This window comes from Schistocerca nitens, chromosome 5 (assembly GCF_023898315.1).
Source record: "Schistocerca nitens isolate TAMUIC-IGC-003100 chromosome 5, iqSchNite1.1, whole genome shotgun sequence".
Classification (NCBI taxonomy): domain Eukaryota; kingdom Metazoa; phylum Arthropoda; class Insecta; order Orthoptera; family Acrididae; genus Schistocerca; species Schistocerca nitens.
In genome coordinates this window covers 97,624,194-97,648,585 of record NC_064618.1, presented here as the reverse complement: position 1 = coordinate 97,648,585, position 24,392 = coordinate 97,624,194, and the positions used below count along the sequence as shown (strand labels likewise).

Sequence of the window (24,392 nt, the reverse complement as noted above, 5' to 3'; positions counted from 1 at the left end):
ACTCTTGCCCGTTGCGGCCGCTCTGTGGTCTTTGTGTGGACCCCCGGTCATGTCGGTATCCCGGGCAATGAACGTGTTGACCGCCTGGCCAAACAGGCCACCAGTGAACCCACTCTAGACATTGGCCTTCCGGAGACTGATCTGAGGGCGGTCTTACGCCACAAAGTTATCTCGCTCTGGGACGATGAATGGCGCGGTCTGACAACCCGTAACAAACTCCGTGCCGTCAAGGAGACGACGACTGTGTGGCACTCCTCCTTGCGCGTCTCTCGCAAGGAGTCTGTCGTCCTATGCCGACTGCGCATTGGGCACACACGGATGACCCACGGCCACTTACTGCGCTGTGAGGACCCACCTCTATGTCGCTGCGGCTCCATTTTATCTGTGGTCCACATTTTCTTGGAGTGTCCGCTTTTAGCTGTGCTCAGACAGACGTTCGCACTGCCTGACACGCTCCCTGCTCTTTTAACTGATAACCCTGCTATGGCTGGCTTAGTTTAACGTTTTATTCGGGCATTATCATTTAATCTGAGTGTTTCGGTTTTTTAGTGTTGATTCTGGCTTTTGGCCTCCGATTTTTCTCTATGGTCGGCCAACCACCGTCACACTCTGTGTGATTTTAATTTGTTTTGTCTGATCTGTCGGCATATTTCTTGTCCCGTGTCGTCTGATGTCTTTCCTGCTGTTCGTTTTTATTCCCTTTGGGTGGTTTTAATTTTTTGGACAAAGGGACCGATGACCGTTGCAGTCTGGTCCCTTTAATCCCACAAACCAACAAACCGACAGGTTGACCAAACAGGCGACACGGAAACCGCTTCTGGAGATGGTTGTCTCTGAATCTGACCTGCGTTCTGTCTTATGCCGCAGGGTTTTCAGGCTTTGGGAGACGGAATGGCATAACAGTATGCACAACAAGCTGCATATCATTAAGGAAATGACGAATGTTTGGAAGTGTTCCATGTGGTCCTCATGCAGGGAATCAGTTACCCTCTGCTGGCTCCGCATTGGCCACACATGGCTAAAGCATAGTCACCTACTCTGTCGTGAGGGCCCACCTCTGTGTTGCTGTGACTCCCAAATAACAGTTGTCCACCTCTTGCTGGACTGCCCACTTTTAGCCGCTCTTGGACGGACTTTTAACTTTCCCAGCTCCCTACCTTCGATGTTGGGCGACGATGCCTCAGCAGCAGTTCTAGTTTTAAGTTTTATCCGTGAGAGTGGGTTTTATACTTCTATGTAGGTTTTAGTGCATGTCCTTTGTCCCTCTGTGTCCTCCACCCTAGTGCTATTAGGGTGCAAGTTTTAATGTTTCTCAGTGTGTCTGGCTTCTCCTTTTTATTCTCGTGATCGGCCAGCCACTGTAATCTGCTTTCTTGTTTTACTCTCTTGCGTTTCTAGGATTTCTGGTGTTTTCTTGTCCTCTTTTGTTCCTTTTAGGGTTCGTTGCCTTTCCTTTGTTCTTGTGGTTTTTCCTTTCTTACCGTTTTGTGTTATGTCTCATCCGTTTTATTCTCAAACTTGTGGCATTGTTTTATTAGGAACAAGGGACTGTTGGCATTGTAGTTTGGTCCCTTCCCTCCTCTTTTAAACCAACCAACCAATCAACCAGCCTCCCTCCACAGTATTTTAATTTGTTCAGACTCCATGAGCAGCCTGCATGGTATTGACTGGTGCTACTCTCATCACCCTTTGGTCTCTGCTATCAATGACCTCTGTGCCCTTGAGCATACCGCCTGTTCAGTCGTCTTTCTCTGGGTTCCAAGTCATGTGGGCATCCCAGGGAATGAACTAACTGACGGTTTGGCTAGAGAAGCAGATACTTAGCTTAGCCCCATTTCCTTTCATGATTCCAGCTGCGGATATGTGGATCTATGTCAAATCTCTTTGCCCAAAAGAGCAGTGCCATCTGGAGTACTACTGCTCATAGTAATAAACTCCGCGCAATCAAGGAGTCTCTACTGCAGTTTGGCACTATTCCTTCTGCTTGTCTCAGGAGTAGTCGACTGTTTTATGCCGTTTACACATTGGTCATCCGGTTCATCAATTGTTTTCTCCTACGTAACGATCCACCCCCACAATGTGATTGTGGCACCAGACTGACAATATCTCACATATTGGTGGAATGTCTCCTTCTTTCGGCCCTATGTGTTTTGTCTTCCTGATTCCTTAAATTTAATATTAGCAGACGATCCATGGATGGGTGAACTGGTCCTCGGTTTCCTCGGCGAAAGTGGTTTTTATTTCCAGACATAAGGTTCTCCTTTAGTCTTGGAGCAGGGACAGGTTGGTTGTGGTTAGGACTCTTCTCGGTCTGTGACCCCATGACTGCTCCCCTTTTTTCCAGTTCGTAGATTTGGTCTCACCTTTTATGCCTTGACTGTGCATGTTCAATGTTCCTTATTTTATAATCTGACCCCTGTGAGTGGATCCATCCACATTTAGTAGACCCTCTTTTTTCTGTGACTCACATCGCGGAACTGATAGCCTCGCCATTGGGTTCCATAACCCCTCTCAATTACCGTATTTACTCTAATCTAAGCCGCACTTTTTTTCCGGTTTTTGTAATCCAAAAAACCGCCTGCGGCTTAGAATCGAGTGCAAAGTAAGCGGAAGTTCTGAAAAATGTTGGTAGGTGCCGCCACAACTAACTTCTGTTGTCGAATATATGTAGCGCTACACAGACATGCTTCACAGGCACAAAGCCAAATACTGGCACCAAAACCTCTGCGTCAGTAAATAAATAAAAAAAAGGTGGAAGACGAGCTTTTTTTTCTCCGCCCCGAGTTTCGACCACTGCATTTTCATACATTATCCAACGAAGTAAATACAAATTCCGTATTGTTCCTCTTCGAACGTAGCAGCATTTCAATGTACTACGAAAATCCGACTGGCAAGACTGTTTGGGATATTTGTCAATATGGCCAACTCTGCTTTCTGAATTTTTTCCTAACTGTGAGAAGAAATGGTTGCTAATAGGAACTTTTATGAGTTTTGAATCACATGCAGTATTCTCTTCACCATAAGAATAATACGAATATAAACATTTTGCCATGTATTCTTTCGTGTTTGCTGCTATCTCATTTAAATCCTATTCTTATGCCTAATAGTGATAGTCAGAAATGAAGCATGGCAATTGACTAGATTTTTAAATCTAAGATGACTCTAATTTCTGTGCATAATGTAATGTACTAAAGAGGCGTCTGCAAAGATTTTCAAACGGAAAAAATTTTCGCTAAATTCTCGTTCAGAACATCTTCTATCATACGCAGTCTATTATTTGGTTCTTGTTGATCATTATCAAAGAAAGCAGCAGTGTAAGTAGCAACGAACAGCAGTCTCTTGCCATTGTTTCGCTAATGAGACGATTTCTCACTTTGTTTTTTTTTAATTGTAAGTGGCAGTAGCGTGCACAAAAGCAAGCCATGCTGCAAGCGGCGACAGGCCGTAAACCCTCATTTTCGGAATGCGACAAACAATGCATGACACAGTACAGTAATGCATTTTCAGCTTTGAGTGACGGAAACACCTATAACAAAGAGAACTGCACTTGTCAGATCAAAGAAAAATAAGCGATCAATTCAAACCAGATGAAGCATGTGAAAAAGGAAGGGTACCTGTATAAATACGGACGGAGCGCCTGACGCATAACAACGGCTACCTGGTAAAGCTTAACTGCTAAGCTTATGACTCGAACCAAACTACTACAGCTGTATCGTCGTTCATTCAACCTAAATTGTGTCTCATATTGCAATGGACCAACTTTGTTTCGATTTGGAAGTGTGGCCTAAAACTTTTCTCTCCCCTTGAATTTAGAGTCTCAGATTTCAGGTGCGGCTTAGATTCAAGAAAATTTTTTTCCTCGATTTCGAGTCTCATTTTTCAGGTGCGGCTTAGATTCGAGTGCGGCTTAAATTCGAGTAAATACGGTAATCAGTCAATCAATCAATCAATCAATCTATCTTGTATCATTTCAGCAAATGCCAGAGAAAGTTGAGAAGACCAGCCTTGTGTGTTGAGTTTAAAGGAAGCTCACAGTTTGCAGTGTTGTCTCCAGAATGGATCATGGCCCTTTGTTCTGAGTTGAGTGGAAGTCCTGAACCAGAGACTTCAAAGGTTCTGTGATAAGTTAGGCTGTGACATCCTGGACTTCATAGGGTTGAGAGCTGTGGGGTCCCCATAAATAGGTCAGGTGTGCACTACCCATCAGATGTTACTACTCATGTAGCTGACTGTGTGTGGTGGACACAAGGTTTATTTAAATTAAGTGACTCTCCATTCAGTCCAGATAATGATAGCTGTGGGAAACGCAGAAGTATCAGTGTAAGATCGAAAGAAATGGCTCCCCCAGGTGAGAATCCTAATGGTAAATTGCTGAAGCATTTTCAACAAAGTCCCAGAGTTTGAACTGCTCCTGAAAAGCAGTGAGGCTCACATAATTGTAGGTACAGAAAGCTGGTTGAAACCAGAAATTGATAGCAATGAGAAGTTAAGAGAAAATTTAACTGCATTTTGTATATATTTGGAAAACTAGCTCGAACAGGTAGTTAGGAAGCCAAGTAATGATGGTAATACATTGGATCGAATGGCAACAAATAGACCTGACCTCTTTGAGGATGTCCACATCGAAACTGGTATCAATGACCATGACACAGTTGTGGCAACAATGATTACTAAAGTGCAAAGGACAACTAAAACAACCAGAAAGATATTTATATGTTCAGGAAATTAGATAAAAACATTAGTGTCTTATCGCAGTGAGCAACTTGAAACTTTCAGCACAGAGTAGGAGCAGTGGAGGAACTATAGCTCAGTTTAAAAGAATAGTTGACCATGCACTGGATAGATGTGTGCCCAGTAGAACAGTTCATAAGGGGAGAAACCTCTGAGGTAAACAGTCACTGTAAAGACACTTCCAAAGAAACAGATTACTGCATAATAGTTGTTAAACAAAGCATAGGGCCATAAGTAGAAACATGCTGAATAAAATACGTTTGGCTGTCAAGAGAATAATGTGTTGTACCTTCAATGCCTACCACAGCAGAATATTGTCAAATGACATTTCACAATTTCCAAATAAATTCAGGTTGTATGTCAAGGCTGTTAACCCAATTCATATTTTTCTCACATGACATACAGAAAGCTTTGGCTCGAGGCAAGATGTTAAGATGCAGTATTTCTTGATTTCCAAAAAGCATTTGACTCAATACCACACATACGCTTATTGTCAAAAGTACAATCATATGGGGTACATACTTTGCACCACACACTGTAGGCTGTAAAGATGGGCAGCAGTGATAGTGCATGAAGTGAAACTGTAGCACCTGAGCTCTATTTCAAACTTTACTCAGTGTACTGAAGTTCACTGAGCTGACTTCTAATAAGCTTGTAACATCAATGGGGGAAGCAAACTATTTTTCTCTCATCAAGCCTAAAATAACACTTTAATGGTGGTGAGCTTGTGAAGTGTAGCTTGTAAGAATAGCATTAAACAGTAACAGCAATAGTGACAAAGTTTGTCATTAATCAGATGTCCGCATTTATGCTTATGGTTTATCCACTTAGCTGCTGTGATGTTCTTGGTTTAATTCAACATGTTCATCAGTTTTTGCTTTTTCTGTGTGAGGAAAACAGCTAGATTACCATGTACCCAGATACCGATTTCAATTTTTTAGTGAGTTTTTACTTGTTATATCACATCTGAGTCTTTAATAACTGATGAAATTCATCACCACAAATGATTGTAAAAACATTGTTCTGTATTTAATTTCCTTCACTTAGATTCTATACAAGGTATTGGAGGAGATTGTGATTTCAAATCATATATGCCAATTACATGCGTTTTTCTTCGTATTTTTGGGGTTTAACATTTTCTTCAACTCAGCATTTTCCTAAATTTTGCGTTTTTTAAGTCTGGACCACACGGAAACATAAAATAGGGGGTACCACTGTGTACAGTAGCATGCCTAATTGGTTGGTCGATGTGCATCATATTTAGATTGTAAGATGCTGATTACACTGTGCGAGATTTCAGTTCAATAGCTTTGCTAACATATTTCAAAATATTATGTATGATAGTGTAATGGCATAACCCCCATAAGGCTTTCACTTATCCTGTTTTACATACTGTCTTTACCTCTGGGATGGTTGCGTCCATACCTGCTATGGTTGTGTGAACCTTTATTAAGGATGCTATCAATATTGCATGTAATATAACATGCAGTAAGCATAAGAATTTTCAATGTATGACGTTAGTTTGAAAAGCTGCCGTAGTCACCACCATATGTCCCCCCCAGGGGGTCCACAACTCTTTTGTGGATACGTGCTTAGCGAGCACAGGACCCCGAGCTAATGTGGCCCTCCTTCCTTTCCGGGCTGCATACCTTCCTTTTCCACATCCTTCCCTATCCCCCATCTTCGCCCCCCCCCCTCCCCTCACCACTGGCTCTTTCCTTCCCTTTCTCCCCCTCTGGGAGTATGGTTTGTGCCTACGTCCGGAGACGGACGCTCGTAAATGTAATTCATTCTTCGCCTTCTCTGCTTGTGTCTTCATCCTTCCTTTGTCCTTCTCTTTTCCTTACCTCTTCTCTTTACCCTTTTCTCCGCTGCGGCATTTCAGACTTCTCTTCTTTCCTTTCCCTTTCTTTGTTTTTCCCTTTCTCTTTCTTCCTCCCTGTGCGTGTCTGAGGGCCGACCCACGCATTTTCGTGTGTAGCCGGTGACGGGGTAACGCGTAATTCCCTGCCCTGGGTAGACAGGTAGGACACGTATGTACCCCCTGGTACCGGCCAGGCCCAGGGAGGGACGATTACCTGAGGTGTGAACAATCACCTAAGGCGGGAGTGCCCTCAGAGAGGGCCCCCACAAGGGAGGAGCGCGCCATCGGATACGCCGGTAATCATGAGGGATTCTTCTGCAATGGTTTCCTCATCTTCCACTATGTCTGCTCACAAGCGTAAATTCACTTAGTCTCAGCCACAGACAGTTCTTCCATCGTTGCCACAGTTCCTTGTTGTTTCTCGGTCTGACGAAGGTCACGACTTCTCCACAGTCAACCCTTTCATTATTCAGAAAGGTGTCGACGCAATTGCAGGTACTGTAAAGTCTTGTTCCAGATTACGGAATGGCACCTTGTTGTTAGAAACAGTCGGTGCCCTCCAGGCACCAAAATTGCTGTGTACTTCACTGCTCCACACGTTCCTTGTCCGGGTTGAAGTGCACCGCACTTTAAATTCCTCACGTGGAGTCGTTTATACACGCTCCTTCGACGGATTGTCTGACAAAGAAATTCAGCACTACCTGTCTGACCAGGGCGTAACGGCTGTTCATAGAGTTATGAAAAGGGTTGACACGAACATTATTCTAACCCGCACTGTCTTCTTGACATTTGACAAAGTTCAACTCCCATCGAAAATCAAAGCAGGCTATGAGATAATTTCCGTTCGCCCTTACGTCCCAAACCCTACGCATTGCTATCGGTGTCAGCGGTTCAGTCACACCAGCCAGTCCTGTTCCAATCCGGCCAAATGTGTTACGTGTGGCAAGGATGCCCATGAGGGTGCTTGTCCACCTCCATCCCCTCATTGCATCAACTGTATGGGTGACCACACTGCTTCCTCTCGAGATTGCCCCATTTTTAAAGACGAAAAGCTCATTCAGGAAATCAGAGTGAAGGAAAAGGTGTCGACCTTCGCTGCTCGAAAATTATTCGCCAGACGACAGCCCACTGTGCCTCAGACAGGAAAATACAGCACTGAACTTCCTTCTCCTCAGCCAACAAAGCAGGCAGCCACGCAGACTTGCGACCTCACCTTTAGTGCCACGGTCGTCAGATCGGCCAGCGCAAAGATCGCCCGTTCAACCTCACCACTTTCGCCTGATCACTCTATGGCTCACCCTTCATGGGGTTCTGCTAAATCTCGAGCCCAAAAGTCAGACACCAAGACTTCGAAAAAGAGCATACTCGTGAAGATTTTTTACATACCCCAACTTCACAACCATCGGTTCCTCCTCCATCTAAACATCATGTTACCAAGAAGGCTAGTAAGAAACCCAGTTCATCTCCTTCTCCGCCAAGGTGTGTCTCATCTACAGCACCACCTGGTGGAAATCGCCGTCTTCTGTGTTGTCGAGGCGCACTGCTGGCGGCCGATCAACCGGCTGATCGCTGGTGGCAGTAGCTGCTCCTGAACAACCTACGGATCAGGATCTTCTGCCTTCGGCTGAATGCCATTCCATGCTGTCGGTCGCAAGCTCTGAGCAGTCGTTGAGTTGACGACAACCTTGGTCACATTCCTCCATTTTCTGTTCACCCTATGTCCATTATCCACTGGAATCTCCGCAGCATTCGAGCCAATCGGGATGAATTGTCGATCCTCTTACGATCCTACTCACTGGTCATCTTATGTCTTCAGGAAACAAAGCTGCGTCCCCATGACCGCTTTGTTCTCCCCCATTTTTCAGTCCGTCCGATTTGATCTCCCCTCCGTTGAAGGCACTCCAGCCCATGGAGGACTCTTGCTTCTTCTCCATGATACTCTCCATTATCACCCAATCCCCTTAAACACTTCCTTCCAAGCTGTCGCTGTCCATCTTTTCCTTTCTGGATATACCTTTTCTCTTTGTACTGTATACATTCCATCGTCCACACCAATGGCACGAGCCGATCTCCTTCATCTTCTTGGTCAGCTTTCACCCCCCTATTTGCTGGTTGGGGACTTCAATGCCCACCACCTGCTTTGGGGATCTCCACATCCTTGTCCACGTGGCTCACTATTGCTAGATGTCTTCCACCAAGCGGATCTAGTTTGCCTCAGCACTGGGGTCCCTACATTTTTGTCTGCCTCCACGACAAATTTCTCTCATTTGGACCCTTCGGTCGGTACTGTTCCACTAGCTCGGCGTTTCGAATGGTTCGCCCTTGATGATACACACTCCAGTGACCACTTTCCATGTGTCCTTAGACTGCAGCCTCAACTCCCATATATGCGCCCGCGATGCTGGAAGTTTGCCCAAGCCGATTGGACACTTTTTTTGTCTCTAGTGACATTCGATGACCGTCACTTTCCTAGTGTCGACGATGAGGTCACACATAATACAGACATTATTCTTACAGCTGCGGAACGTTCAATACCACGCACCTCCAAATTGCCCCGGCGCCCCCCCAGTTCCTTGGTGGAATGAGGCATGCCGTGACGCAATACGTGAGTGGTGATGTGCTCTTCGCGTTTTCCGCCACCATCCTACCTTGGCCACCTGTATCCGCTATAAGCAGTTCCGTGCACGATGCCGTCGTGTCATCCCCAATAGCAAGAAGGCAAGCTGGAAATTCTTTACTAGCTCATTTAACACCTTCACTCCCTCCTCGGAAGTTTGGAGTCGGATTCGACGGTTATCTGGCGCGCCTAGTTTCTCCCCGGTCTCTGGGCTCACTGTCGCGCATGATACATTAGTGGACCCCATCACAATTTCTAACTCATTGGGTCAACACTTTTCTGGGATTTCGAGCTCTTCAAATTACCCGCCAGCGTTTCTCCCAAAGAAACTTGCAGCGGAAGTGCAACCTCTTGCTTTCTTCTCTCAAAATCGCGAAAGCTATAATACTGTTTTCTCCATGCGGGAACTCCAACATGCCCTCTCTTCTTCTCGCTCCTCCGCCCCAGGACCGGATGGTATCCACATCCAAATGTTGCTGCATTTATCAACCCATAGTTTGCGTTACCTCCTTCGCCCTTGTTATCGAATTTGGACCGACAGTACTTTTCCCAGACAATGGCAGGAAGCTATCGTCGTTACTGTTCCGAAACCTGGAAAGGACAAACATCTCCCCTCTAGCTATTGCCCCATTTCTCTCACGAGTAGTGTATGTAAGGTTTTGGAGCGTATGGTGAATTGCCGTTTAGCTTGGTGGCTGTAGTCCCGCAGTCTTTTAACACCTGCCCAATGCGGTTTCCGAAAGCATTGTTCTGCAGTTGACCATCTTGTTGCTCTCTCCACTTATATCATGAACAATTTTCTCTGGAAACACCAAACAGTAGCAATATTTTTTGATCTGGAGAGAGCATACGATACCTGTTGGAGGACAGTCATCCTCCGCACACTGTTCTCTTGGGGATTTCGGGGTCGGCTGCCCCTTTTTCTTTGCGAATTTATGGCAGAGCGCACATTTAGAGTGCGGGCGAACACTATTCTCTCCCGTACTTTCTCCCCAGAAAATGGGCTACCCCAGGACTCTGTGCTAAGTGTTGTACTGTTTGCCATTGCCATAAATCCAGTTATGGATTGTCTCCTTCCTGATGTCTCGGGCTCCCTCTTTGTGGATGATTTTGCGATCTACTACAGCTCTAAACGGACCAGCCTTCTTGAAAGACGTCTTCAAGGATGTCTCGATCGCCTCCACTCTTGGAGCATCGAAACCGGCTTCTGTTTTTCTCCCAGTAAGACCGTTTGTGTTAATTTTTGGTGACGTAAGGAGTTTCTTCCTCCCTCCTTACATCTAGGACCTGTCAACCTTCCGTTTTCGGACGTTGCTAAATTCTTGGGTCTTATGTTTGACAGAAAACTGTGCTGGTCCTCCCACATTTCCTATCTTTCGGCTCGCTGTCTGCGATCTCTCAACACCCTCCGTGTCCTGAATGGTACCTCCTGGGGATCGGACCGAGTGGTCCTTCTCCGCCTCTATCGCACCTTAGTGCACTCGAAATTGGACTATGGAAGCATAGTCTACTCCTCTGCTCGGCCGTCTATTCTTCGTCGTCTCGACTCTATCCACCACCGTGGATTACGTTTAGTGTCTGGAGCTTTTTACACTAGCCCTGTGGAAAGCCTTTATGCTGAAACTGCTGAACCTCCGCTGTCCAATCGGCGAGCAGTCCTTCTGAGTCGTTATGCTAGCCATCTGTCTTCCATGCCTGCTAATACAGCCCATGACATTTTTTTCGTCGCCTGCTTTGATGTAGGGTATGCAGGCCGCCCCTCCTCCCTACTACCACCGGGAGTCCGCTTCCGTCAACTGCTCCATTCTCTTTCTTTCCGCTTTCCTAAAACCTTCTTGACAACTTGGGGTACAGCACCGCCTTGGCTCCGTCCCCGGATCTGCCTGCTCCGTGACCTTTGTCAATTTCCCAAGGATGGTACCCCTTCACTTGTTTATCGTCGGGCATTTGCTGCTCCATGTGCACAAATGAAGGAAGCCACATTTATTTACACTGATGGCTCGAAAACATCGTTAGGTGTAGGGAGTGCCTATATTGTTAGCGACACCCGAAATCAATTTTGGCTTCCCGACCAGTGTTCGATTTATACTGCGGAGCTTTACGCTGTTCTCCAGGCTGTCCAATACATCTGCCGCCATCAGTGGGTACAGTATGTTATCTGCTCAGATTCTCTCAGCTCTCTCCTCAGTCTCCAAGCTCTTTACCCTGTCCACCCTCTGGTCCACCGGATTCAGGACTGTCTGCACCTGCTCCACCTGGGGGGCATCTCGGTGGCGTTCCTCTGGATCCCGGGACACGTTGGTATCTGTGGAAATGAGGCGGCCGATATAGCGGCCAAGGCTGCAGTCTATCATCTTTGGCCAGCTATTCAATCGATTCCCTTCACAGATCTACGGAGCGTTTTATGTCGTCGAGTTGTTCTTTTATGGCACGCACATTGGTCGACACTTCCCCATAATAAATTGCGGGACGTGAAAGCTCTTCCTTGTGCTTGGACTTCTTCCTCCCGAATGCATTGTCGGGAGGAGGTAATTTTAGCTAGACTCCGGATAGGGCACTGTCTTTGTAGCCATAGACATCTTTTAAGTGGCGATCCTCCCCCACTGTGTCCCCACTGCTCTCAGCCGTGGACGGTAAGACACCTTTTAATTGAGTGCCCCTATTTTACTCCGTTACGCGTTCATCTACAGCTGTCGCCTGATATATCGTCCATTTTAGCAGATGACACGCACTCGGCCGATCGCGTTCTCGAGTTTATTAGTGCCAGTGAGATGACGTCTGTCATTTGAAGCTTTTTTTGGGGACAACCAACCCCTTTCTGTAGTGGTTTTTTAAGCCTTCCTTCTGCTTTTAGTTTCTCTGATTTTTTCATTTTCGTTCCCATTTCTGTCTGTTTCCATTTTCGGTTTTTACTGTTTCCTAAGTCACGGACCGGGCGCTAATGACCATAGCAGTTTTGCGCAAAAAAAAAAAAAAAAAAAAAAAACCATGTCAGTGCTAGCGTAGTGAGGTTACTGTGTAATAAAGGGTCATCCTTTGGACCACCACCATCAGAGAAAGCAAAAGCAACACAATGAACTGCAAAGGTTGTGGTGTCGTTTTCTAGGATGCATAAGATACTCTGGTGATCGGTCATCTTCCCACTTGTTAAACAATTTTGAGACAATTCCACTCTAACCTCCTGCACCAACAACAGCAAAAGATACACAAAAATGCCAGATTTGGCAAGGAAGAAATTCAGGTTTCAAGATATTGTGCACTCACACACAAGCATCATTACCTTGGCAAAAATACATGAACGAAGATATGAATTGTTGCCATATGTGTTGTATTCACCTCATTTGGCTCCTTAAGACTTCAGTCTTTTTCCCCAACAAGCTCAAAATTTTCTTTGCTGGATAGAGATTCTTTTAAAATGAAGTAACTGACAGCTAGAATTGACAGGTACTTTGAAGGCCTGGAGGAATCTAATTTCCGGGATGGCCTCTAGGCAGTGGAACATTGCTGGACCAAGTATGTTAATGTACAGGGTGACCACACTGAAATATAAAAAAAGTTCCTCTGAAGTAAGTCATTTCTTTATATTCTGTCCTTAGACTTTTTCAAACTACCATCAAAATGTACAGTGTAACAATTATTGAACTGTATGAATAAAAAAAACTGAAATTTCTTAGTATGGCCTGCCTTCACTTTATTCAACATCTAAATGTCTGACATGTTTGATGGGCCTGCCATCATTGACGATAATGTCGCACAAACAAATCGTGAAACTCTGCATGATCTGTTGAAGTGTCGGAACATCAGTGCTATCGATGACCTCCTAAATGACTCAGCTCAGCAATGGTTTTGGGGTTATTTGTGTACACCTTTTCCTTAATATAGACCCACAAAAAGAAGTTGCATGTGTTCAGGTCTGGAGAACATGGTGACCAATTGATGCGCATGCCAGTGGCCTCTGGGTACCCCAGAGCCAGAGTGCGTCCCCAAAGTGCTCCTCCAGAATACCAAACGTTCTCCTGCTTTGATGGGATCGAACTCCATCTTGCATGAAGCACATCTTGTCAAAATCAGGCTCAGTTGGGATAATGGGAATGAAATAGTCTTCAAAAAGCTTCACATACCATTCGGTAGCCACTGTGCCATCAAGGGAAATCACACTGATTATTCTGTGACTGAACATCGCACAGTCAAGGATGAACAGACTTCTTGATTGTGAAATACAGAATCTCTGTCTCCCAAATATGCCAATTTTGCTTATTGACAAGCCTATTCAAATGAAAGTGGACTTCATATATAAACCAAACCATATGGCTTATACTAATTCCCATCATGCCCCACGGCCAACCGTGCAGTTTGAACATCCTAATGAAAACCGTTAATAAGTTAAGACTATTTTATTTCATATAGTTCAATAATTGTCACGCTGTAGCTTGATCGTAACATTCTAGGAGGTGAAACGAATTAGTTGTTGAATATTGAAATAAGACTTTTTTCAAAAATAAAAGAAACAGTCTATGCAGGAGAAGACTGACTAAAAAGTTTACACCAGCTATAGACACATAAATAAGAATTATTTCTGAACTTTCTATGCTTTTGATGTATCATTTAGTAAGTGTACACCATTTCCACACAGCAGTGTTAGTACTGCCATTACTTTGTATAGTTTAAACAATATATCTTTTGTTATTTTTAAAATAACAATTGATTATTCCAGATAAGTAGTAGATTTTATGTAGATTTCTACTTCTATTTTTGGTTGAAATATGCTGAAGTTAAGGCTTTGTGTGAGAATGGAGATAAAGAAATATATGATATTGTTCTGGCTTGAGGTCTTGTGTAAATATACTCACTCCACTGTCACACTAATTTTGCCCAGAAAAAGAGGATGAATCCTTTCAAACTCTGCCCACCTGAATTGATGTTCAATCAGTTGGCAAAACATGGAGATCATCTGAAGTTCCTGCACGAGTATATCCATGTTTAAACCTCTTTTCTTGTGGTGATTTATTTTCTTCAATTTCTGATGAAAGCCACTTTAATGGAATTAATGCTTTTCCACCCTTTGGGTCTAGGGATTAGAATAGGCCTGAGGTATTCCTGCCTGTAGTAAGAAGCGACTAAAAGGAGTCGCACACGTTTCGGCCTTTATGTGATGGCATTCCCGAAGAGCGAGCCAATTGGGGAAGGCACCTTACATGGTGCTTCGCGTCCATGCTGCACTGAGACCTTCCACATCCTTTATCATTGTGGCTTTGTTGTTCTGCTCATTCTCCATCTCTTGGGCGAGGACACCTTCCTGGGTGCGTTTTCCCCATCCAATATGCAGTATCATTTTCTGTGCCGTCGATGACCGTGGACTTCTTTTGCACTTCATATCCAGCATGGTACCCAGTCCGTCATGATGTGGCTGCCATGTACTGTGTTGATTGTAGCTCCCTGACCACACTGGGATCACTCTGCTGATGCCCGCACTGTTAACTCCCCATGTATGCCAAGGAGTAGATGCCAGTCACTCTGGGGCATTGGGACTCCCAGCAATGACCATCCTGCCAGGTGGTCTTTGCTGTGGCTGGGTGGTGCCCGTGGGAGGGGCCCCTGGTCAGAGTGTGTGGCATCAGGGTGGATCACATGCCATGAAGTGTAGTACATCATCTCAACCACCAGCAGTCTAAGCATTCAAGGGCTCAATTTAACGCACGGAAGTATGACCCCCAAATCATTTCCCTCCCTGGCCACACCATGGGAGGAACGCCAGGCTAACGATGGCAGCGAATCTTATTTGCCCTGGTACCTAGTATGTACGAGAGCTGATGGGGAATCCTTTGTGTCAATGAAGCCTCAGTTTTCTGTAGAGCATTTACGGGACAAGTTGGGGGGCTGGAGGGATTGTCCAAAATGTGGTCAGGGTCAGTCTTGATAAAAACAGCATCCTCTGCTCAGTCACGGAAATTACTTGCTTGTGACTAGTTGGGGGATGTTTCTGTTACTATCATGCCCCATAAGAACTTAAATATGGTCCAGGATATTATATTCCACATGGACCTTCTTTTGCAGTCTGAGCTGAGCACCAATTTAGTGGCGAGGTGTTCATTTCATCTGGCACGTACATAGGGGTTCAAACGATAATCCGGTAGCCACCAGTGCCTTCATCTTGGCCTTTGAGGGTGACACATTACCCGAGAAGGTCAAGGTGATGGTATACCAATGTGATGTCATACCGTATATCCCTCCCATGATTTGGTGCTTTAAGTGCTGGAAGTCCTTCCCGCTGTACTTCCAGCGTCACCTGCTGAAATTGTGGATGTCCTTGGCATCCCAATACTCCATGTGCCCTGCTTCCAATCTGTGTCAGCTGCGGAGAGCATCATTCACCTTACTCACCAGAATGCAGGATTTTACAGAAAGAGAGGAAAATCTTGGAATAAAAGACCCTGGACCGACTGACCTACACTGAGTCTAAAAGGAAATTTGAAAGGCTCCATCCCATGCACATGACATTATCTTACACCACTTCTAATACTGTTTCCAGCCCCATCCGTTGCACCAATTCCAGTCAGCCCTCGGCGCCATAAGACTACACTGGGCCCCTTGATGGTTGGGGGCACTTCCCTCCCTGTTGCTCCTGCACCACCTATTTCGGGAGAAGCACCCCCCCCCCCCCCCCCCCCCTCTCACCACACCAACCATCAGGGACATCAGTCCCCACTTCTTAGTCGGAGAAGGGTAAATTTTCTACAGATCTTCTCGCTAGAAAGGGGTCCCTTGGTCACTCCCTTCCAAGGTTCCTACCAGTGGCAAAGTGGACTCCTGCCAGTGGCTGAAGCAGCGAGTCAGGTGAGAGTGAAGCCCTCCCAGCTAGCAAAAACCAAAGGAGCAGCGAGAGAAACCCTAAAAGAAGATGATTTCTGAAGAACCCAGACATATGGTGGCACCAATACCACCACTACCTACAAGCTCTGTGTCTGAGGGTTAGGTGGAGATTGTAGTGTCCCATGAGGACCTAGATCTCGCTGGACCCTCAGACACAAAGGATGTTGATAGAACGGTACTCAATTGGTGGCAGCAGGTGTCCCTGCAATGTAATATGCCTCCTTGAGTGCTTCATGCTTTCCCAGCCTCACGATAATGTCATCTTCGAGTGGAATTGCTGCGGTTTTTTCACCACCTGACTGAGCTACGCCAAATGTTAAGCTTCACACCTGCTTTATGCATTGCCCTCCAGGAAACTAGGTTCCCAACAATGCAGACCCCTGCCCTCTGCGGCTATAGAGGATATTACAAGAACTGTAGCAAATATAATAGTGTGTCAGGTGGAGTTTGTGTATATCCTGAACTCGGTATCTAGTGAACCTGAGCCCCTTCAAACTCCTCCTGAAGCTGTGGCTATCAGGATAAGGATGACACAGGAAATAACTGTCTGCAATGTATATTGTCCTCCAGATGGTGCAGTACCCGTGAACTTACTGGCTGCACTGATTCATCAACTTCCTAAACCTTTCCTACTTCTGGGAGATTTTAAGGCCCATAACCCCTTGTGGGGTGGTACCAAGCTTACTGGCAGAGTTAGAGGTGTCAAAAATGTACTGTCTCAGCTTGACCTCTGCCTCTTAAATACAGGGGCCCCCACACATTTAAGTGTGGCTCATGGTACTTACTTGGCCATTGATTTATAACTTTGCAGCCCAGAACTTCTCTCATCTGTCCACTGGAGTGCCCATGACAACTCGTGTGGTAGTGACCACTTCCTCATCTTCTTGTCACTCCCCCGGCGTCATGCTCATGGCCACCTACCCAGATGGGCTTTAAACAAGGCAGACTGGGAAGCTTTCACCTCTGCTGTCATCATTAAATCTCCCCCACAAGATACCATCGATGTAGTGGTTGAGAGGGTCACTAGAACGATCGCGTCTGCGGCGGAAAACTCAGTCCCTTGTTCCTCAGGGTGCACCCGGCGAAAGACAGTGCCTTGGTGGTCGCCGGAAATTGCTGAGGCCATTAAAGAGCATAGGCTGGCTCTACAGTGACATAAACGGCACCCTTCTCTGGAGCACGTAACAGCTTTTAAACGACTCCATGCGTGCATTCGCCAGCTTATAAAAAGACAGAAACAGGAGTGTTGGGAGAGGTATGTCTCAACCATTGGGTGTCATACATCACCTTCCCAAGTCTGGACATAGATCAGATGTGTTTTTGGTTACCAGACCCCTACAGGTGCCCATGTTGTTAACATACATGGTGTATTATCTGCCAACGCAATAGCAGAGCACTTTGCTCGAGCCTCTGTGTCTGAGAACTACCGCCCAGCCTTTCGCACCCTCAAACGGCGGATGGAAGGGAAAGTCCTTTCGTTCACTGCTTGCCACAGTAAACCCTATAATGCCCCATTTACAGAGTGGGAGCTCTTCAGCTCGCCAGTTACGTTGCACACATTCTTAGGTATCCTGAGCATCCAAATTACCGTCTCCTTTTCCCAACCATGCCGATTCAACTCCCGCCTCGGCAGCCCAGGTCAGGGCTTCAGATTGCAGTTCGCATCCGGTCCCTTCTGTCTGGACTGGAGTCCTCCCCTTCACCACCTCTACTTGAGGTCCATTCACGTACACTTCCATGAGGTAAACCTAGGCCGAAGCTTTGTCTGGACCTTTCCCATGGCCCTAAGGGCTCAGTAAACCCTGCGGCTCTCTGCTGTCACTTCCTCTCGATTCTTGACATGTACCGGGGCAATGAAGTTGTTTACACCAATGGCTCACTGGCTGATCACATTGGCTTCGTGTATGTTCATAGAGGACATCGTGAACAGCACTCCTTGCCAGATGGCTGCAGTGTTATCACTGCAGAGCTGGCGGCCATTCTCGTGCTCTTGAGTATCTCTGCTGATGCCCTGGTGAGTCATTTCTTCTCTGAACTGACTGCTTGAGTAGCCTCCAAGCTATTTACCAGTGCTACCTCGCCATACTTTGGTAGCGACCATCCAGGAGTCCGTCTATGCCCTAGAACGATCCAGCCATTCAGTGGTGTTTGTGTGGACCCCAGATCACGTCGGATTTCCAGGAAATGAACTTGCTGAGAGGCTGGCCAAACAGGCTACACGGAAACCGCTTCTGGAGATAGACATCCCCATTATCGACCAGCATTCATTATCACACTGCAAGGTTATTCAGCTTTGGGAGGTGGCATGGCATAATCTCAGTACTCACAATAAACAGCGTGCCATTAAGGAAACTATGAATGTGTGGAAGTGCTCTATGTGGGCCTCTCACAGAGGCCCTTTGGTTCTCTGGCGGCTCCGCATTGGCCACGTTTTGGCGTCCCACGCCTATCTCCTGCACCGTGAAGATCCACCTCAGAGCTGGTGCGGCGTGCGGTTGACAGTGGCCCACATACTTTTAAGCTGTCCTTCTTTGGCTGCCCTGCATCATAAACTTTGTTTACCGGACTTGTTACAGTTAATTTTAGCAGACAACACCTTAACGGTTGATCTTGTTTAAGATTTTATGCATTAGGGATGAGTTTATCCTTCTATATAGGTTTTAGTGCTTGTCATTTGTTCCTTTATTTTCTCTCCCCTTCTGCTGTTAGGTTGGAGGTTTTAATGTGTTGCCAGCCAGTGGCTGGCTTCTCCTTTATATTTACGTGATCGGCCAGCCACGGTAATCTGCTTTCTTGTTTTAATTTCTTGCGCCTCCGTTTTCGTGTCCTCTTTTGTTCCTTTTAGTGTTTGTTCCCTTCCTTCATTCTTGTGGTTTTTCCCTCCTTTCGATATTGTGTTGTACGTGTCTTTTGTTTTATTCTTTCCCTTGTGGAATTGTTTATCAGGACAAGGGACCGATGACCAAGCAGTTTGGTCCCTTTTCCTCCCCTCTTAAACCAACCAACTAATTAATGCTTTCAGTGCAGAAGAGAAACAGATCTACAGTCATAAGAATCTGCCTATTAACTGGCCGTTGAAAACTTGATCTTGCTGCTTATAACTTTGTTGTATCTCCAGTCCCATAGCAAGGTGACTTTCCATAGGTAGATCAAAAAAGAAAGTACATTATTTTGCCTTTGTAGTCTCTTTTGTGGTAGTACAAATTGAGAAACTTTCTGAAAGTTTTGTTGGACACTCGAGCCACCACTGAAGTAATTGATGTGGGAAATCGGAGCAAACTATGTTTTTATGTATTTGATCAGCTCCTTGATAAAACGTGAGCAATATTTATGCCATGCCAGTCACTGACATAGCAAAAATCTGTAGATTCCATCTTCTGATTTTGGTAAAATAGACAAATGGTGGGGTTGATATTTGACTACTTTCCCTTGAATAATTTTTAGAAAAATCTATTATGATAATCAACTCATCTTACTTTAGATAAAATTTAAGGGCTTTAAGATACAAACTTTGATGTCTGGCAGTGTAATGACAGCACTTTGTAAAGACTGTGTAGCTCCACTGTCCCATATTGCTTATACACAATTATTTCCTGTGAATCATACAGTATGAAATAGCTAGCAACTGCAGATTCTATAGCTTCTGGTCCAGGACACACATTCTTTAATAGCAGGCTGCAAACTGCCATGCTTGTGAAGCTACAGTAATTTGATCAACTTAGTATACATATTATACAAAACTATCTGTGGTGTCACCGCCAGACACCACACTTGCTAGGTGGTAGCTTTAAATCGGCCGCGGTCCATTAGTACATGTCGGACCCGCGTGTCGCCACTGTCAGTGATCGCAGACCGAGCGCCACCACACGGCAGGTCTCGAGAGACTTACTAGCACTCGCCCAGTTGTACAGCCGACGTTGCTAGGAAAGGTTCACTGAGAATTATGCTCTCATTAGCCGAGACGATAGTTAGCATAGCCTTCAGCTAAGTCAATTGCTACGACCTAGCAAGGCGCCATCACCAAGTTATATTGAGATGATAATACTGTATCAACAAGACCAATGTTCACCAATTGTGGATTAAAGTTAAGTATTCCAGCAGCTACGTACTTTTCTTTATAGCATTCATTACGTATCCTGTTTCAGACCTCGCGCCAGCCTGCGTGAGCTTATAGCGTGCATTTTGGCTTCCTCAAACAACACGGTGTTGGCACTTCTGCCGACACTTCACTATCCTTATTTGATTTTTTTATGCCCTTTCCTTCTTAAATAGAGAAGTCTTTTACAATTCAGAGATGTTTAAAAAACGTTTTGCATTTTTTGGAGTTTTCAGATTCAAGCTCACTTACATTTCATTAGGACTTCTGATTTTGCTTTCCCCAGGCACTACTAAACAATTGAAAAACTCAATAAAAAGTCAGATTGGAGTACCAACATAGTACAGGCATGGTTTCACTATATTTTTGTCTTGTCATTAGAGTTTAGGTGGTTTACAAAATTCTATAAAACATTTTGCAGAGTACTTTTTTTGAACAAAAATGGGCTATAAGTGCCCATTTTTTGCGTTTTTACAAAAATCTTCCTTTGCTCTCAATTTGTAAAGTACTGGGAAGCAGTAGAAATGCCTTGTGTTGGTAAGTTATCACATGCAGAGTTTCATGTTTATTATAGACATATTATAGACACACTTCAGAGTTACAAAAAGGTAAACTTCATTTTTAAAACTGTCTGTTTTTTTAGTGGCATTGCTTCAAATTATATATGAGGAATTTTCTCATGAAATGGTTTTTTACTATTCCATGTAAGAGAGTGCAAAGAAAATAATAAGACTGAATACTGTAGTTTCTGCCAAGAAAAAATTTTATGTCTCACAATCAGTGGTGCACTGTCAAAAGCTACACTATGGTGTCAAACAAATGATTATATTACTGCAATTGCTGAATCAGTGAAAGTAAAACTTTATTAGTGTTCATAGAGAACATTGTGAAAGTTCATAAAAAAAATTCATCAAAGTCAATGATGGTCTTGTGGGAGCTTTATCCAAAATTAGACCACTTGGCATGGGAAGGCTCATTTTCATTAGTTGCGTGTGCAAATCAATGGCATTTCATCAGTAACATGAGCAGATGCCACGTTTGTTTAGTTCATAGTTGATACAAACATTGCTATAAATAGCAAATCATGTATAGCCTTACAAAGATCAGTTAATGTAATTTTTATTGACATTAATGACAAGAAGTGGCTAGGAACCAAACATCGAAAAACATCCTATATGCAGATTAGAACTGGTAAGAAATTTCCCCCCAGTATATGCCTAAAATATGACAAGCAGATAGGGTTTGATAGTGTCAGATACATGAAATTACAGCTTTTATTATAAGTTCAGCTGGGAGGAGGATACCACAGACTACAGGTGTTGTCAGACATAGGTGATGCAAAAATAAAAAAGTTGGCATACTTTGCTATTGTATCATAATGTTGTACATAGTTATTTTTTGTGGGAACTCGAGCCAAACTAGTTCTCAGTCAAAAAATGTGTAATATGAATTAGTAGTGGTGTAAACTCTCGAATGCCCTGCTCAGACTTTTTTAAGGAACTGGGGATAGTAACTATTGCTTTACAATAAAAGTATTTATTTCTCAGTGAAATTTGCCATTAAAAATCTCGTTCAAAGTAATGGCGGGTGCTGATGACCTCGATGTTGAGCGCCCATAAGCCCCAACACACCACACCAAAGTAATGGCTCACTTCATGAAATCAGTACCAGAATTAAGTGTAATACTCACAAATATTTAAAACCACTGACTTTGTTACAGAAAGGTGTCCATTATTAAAGAGCATACATTTTCAATAGCTTACCAGGAGCTTTAAAAATTTAACTATTAATAAAGTTTAATTTAAGAGGAGCAAATAGGATTTATTGGTGGCAACCTCCTTCTACTCAACTGACACGTTTCCTAGCAGAACTGACCAATGCGTGTATGTAATTAATAACATCAGTGTAAAATTTGACTTCTGTAAAACTTCAGTGTAGTAATGTAATCAGTGTAAATATTTTAGGAAGTGATTTTTTCTAATTGATGATGCCTAAGAATTGTCTCAGTATATTGAATATTTACATGTTTTGTGACAAGTGTATTAACTTTCAAATGACAGTATGTTCAAAATTTGACGTATTCCACATCAGTGAGGACCATTTCACTTGGGATCTTGCAAAGCACATCAGCATTTTTCATTTTTTGTGAATATTTATTGCATATTCTTGTTTGTCTTTTCAAAAGCAAGTACAGCCTTGTTGCAGATAATCTTTTGTTTGAGCTAAAATCATTATCCTCTTCAAAGAGCACTTTATCTGGTATTGCTTATTGTAGTGTTTTGGAAATAGTTTTTGACATTTGCTTGTAACATTGTCAACATATAAAGTAAAGTTAGGTGAAAAGAGAACACCTGGATCCAAATATTCATGTTATTTCAGCTTGTGTCACTTTAATACTGTCCTGTGTTAGTCATTATGTGTTTAACATCCCCCATATAACCTTCAGCTTTTGTTGGTAAAACTATATTTCAAAAGCTTCTGTTCTCTTCATCTAAACTGCTTTTTATCACTTCCTTACAAGGCTGCCCTCCCGATAAATAATTTCAGTAAATACTTAAAAGTACTAGAACCCAGTGCACACATGCATTTTTTTTCTTTTTAACAACTAATGTAGCAATAAAAATAGCTGGGTAAAAGAAATACACACATAATATGAATTTTCACACCTGTGCTGATTTTTATTTTACTTTGTTGCAGATTTCTTATCGAACTTGGGGCATAGCGTGCAGCAGTGTTGCAGTTGTTCTCCTAGGAGCAATAGCATACCGTTACAGGTTCTTGTAACCTTATTCCAGAGTGATTATGCCTAAATGTCAGGTTCATGATTATGGTTTTTGGGTATTTTGTGGTTGCAGAGAAATGACTAGTTCTTGTTTGTAGATCCCACACAATAGTGTTTACTGTAAGTGTAAATTTTTGTTAAGAGATTTACAAAGACATATAGTTTTATATGAGTAACATTTAAAATTGTTTGAATGTAAAAGTTATGCTGCCTTATCGTAACTGTGTAATTGCTACTGTATAAATGCTGTTTCCTAATTTGGACAGTTAAATTTACCTAATTTGGTAGTGGCGATTTGCAGCTGTTCCACTCATATCTTAAATCATATGCAGATATTTTGCATTTAATAATTCCAAGTTACATATGGACTAAATAGCATGCATGAAGCAAATCTCTGTATTGTACTGCAGGATTTTTCGTATACCTGAAGTTTATTGGTTTATAAAGAATAAATATTTTCTATTGTTTTCATTTTACTGTCTTTATTTTACTGTACAGAAAAGTCTTTTTGCAACAGTATTACACTATAGAAATGAGTGAATAGTGTAGTGTGTTACTAAGTTGTTACTGAGACAGTAAACCACCTTGAAAAATACAGGAGGAGAGAAACGTAATCATTCACTGTAGAGTTAAGGTGTTTGATGGTTGACAGGCTCATATACAAGGTAGAGAATGTTGCCGAGCTGTTGAACATGTCATTCTTCAAACTTATGTAATACAAAGTGCTATCACAGATGTGAAATTGAAGGACAAACGCTTCGTAAAAACAATTCCCATCCACGTAATTCAGAGAATGTGGTAATGGGGGTATCCAGACACCAAAGTGGCATGGTTTGTAGAGCAGCCATTGAAGTAGTATGTGTTGTGCTCAACAGTGTGATGTCACTGACAGGTGTTCTCTGCTTTTGGCCACCATTTGGTAGTGGTCATGCCCCCTTGGAAAAGGCTCTGTGGAAACTATACAGAACTGTTATGCATGACTGGTTTTACAGGTGGCTTCTGCTAGGGTGGAATGTGCTGGACTTCTAGCACACTGCAAGGGTTAGACCTGTGTCTTCCCCAAGGATATGGTCAATTATTAAGGACTTGAGAGTGTTTATGGTACAGTGGTGAGCCAGGCAGTTTAATTTATTGAGGGGGACTACCACTTGAGGAGGGTGGGACAGATTTTGGGTAGGATGGTTGTCATTTCTGGGCTTTCTGACGACAGCCAGTCGAATATCTGCTAATGTGTGGTTAAATTTTTCGGTGATGGGTGATACTGTACCTAATTACTATGGTGGTTGGAGGATTTGGGGGATATATACATAAAAAAAACAAAGATGATGTGACTTACCATACGAAAGCGCTGGCAGGTTGATAGACACACAAACAAACATACACACAAAATTCAAGCTTTAGCAACCAACGGTTGCTTCATCAGGAAAGAGGG

General features: G+C 43.8%; 1 protein-coding gene across 2 annotated transcripts in view; it reads left to right on the top strand.

Annotated features, from left to right (window-relative positions):
• The window catches only part of LOC126259864 (uncharacterized), an 81,604-nt gene extending 58,172 nt beyond the window's left edge, over positions 1-23,432 (top strand). For both annotated transcript variants that reach the window (XM_049956922.1, XM_049956923.1), the window contains exon 8: positions 22,876-23,432. In XM_049956922.1, the coding sequence (XP_049812879.1) occupies positions 22,876-22,962 (87 nt within the window). In that variant the 3' untranslated portion in view covers positions 22,963-23,432. The remainder of the gene's footprint in view (positions 1-22,875) is intronic.
• Positions 23,433-24,392: the final 960 nt, after the last annotated feature.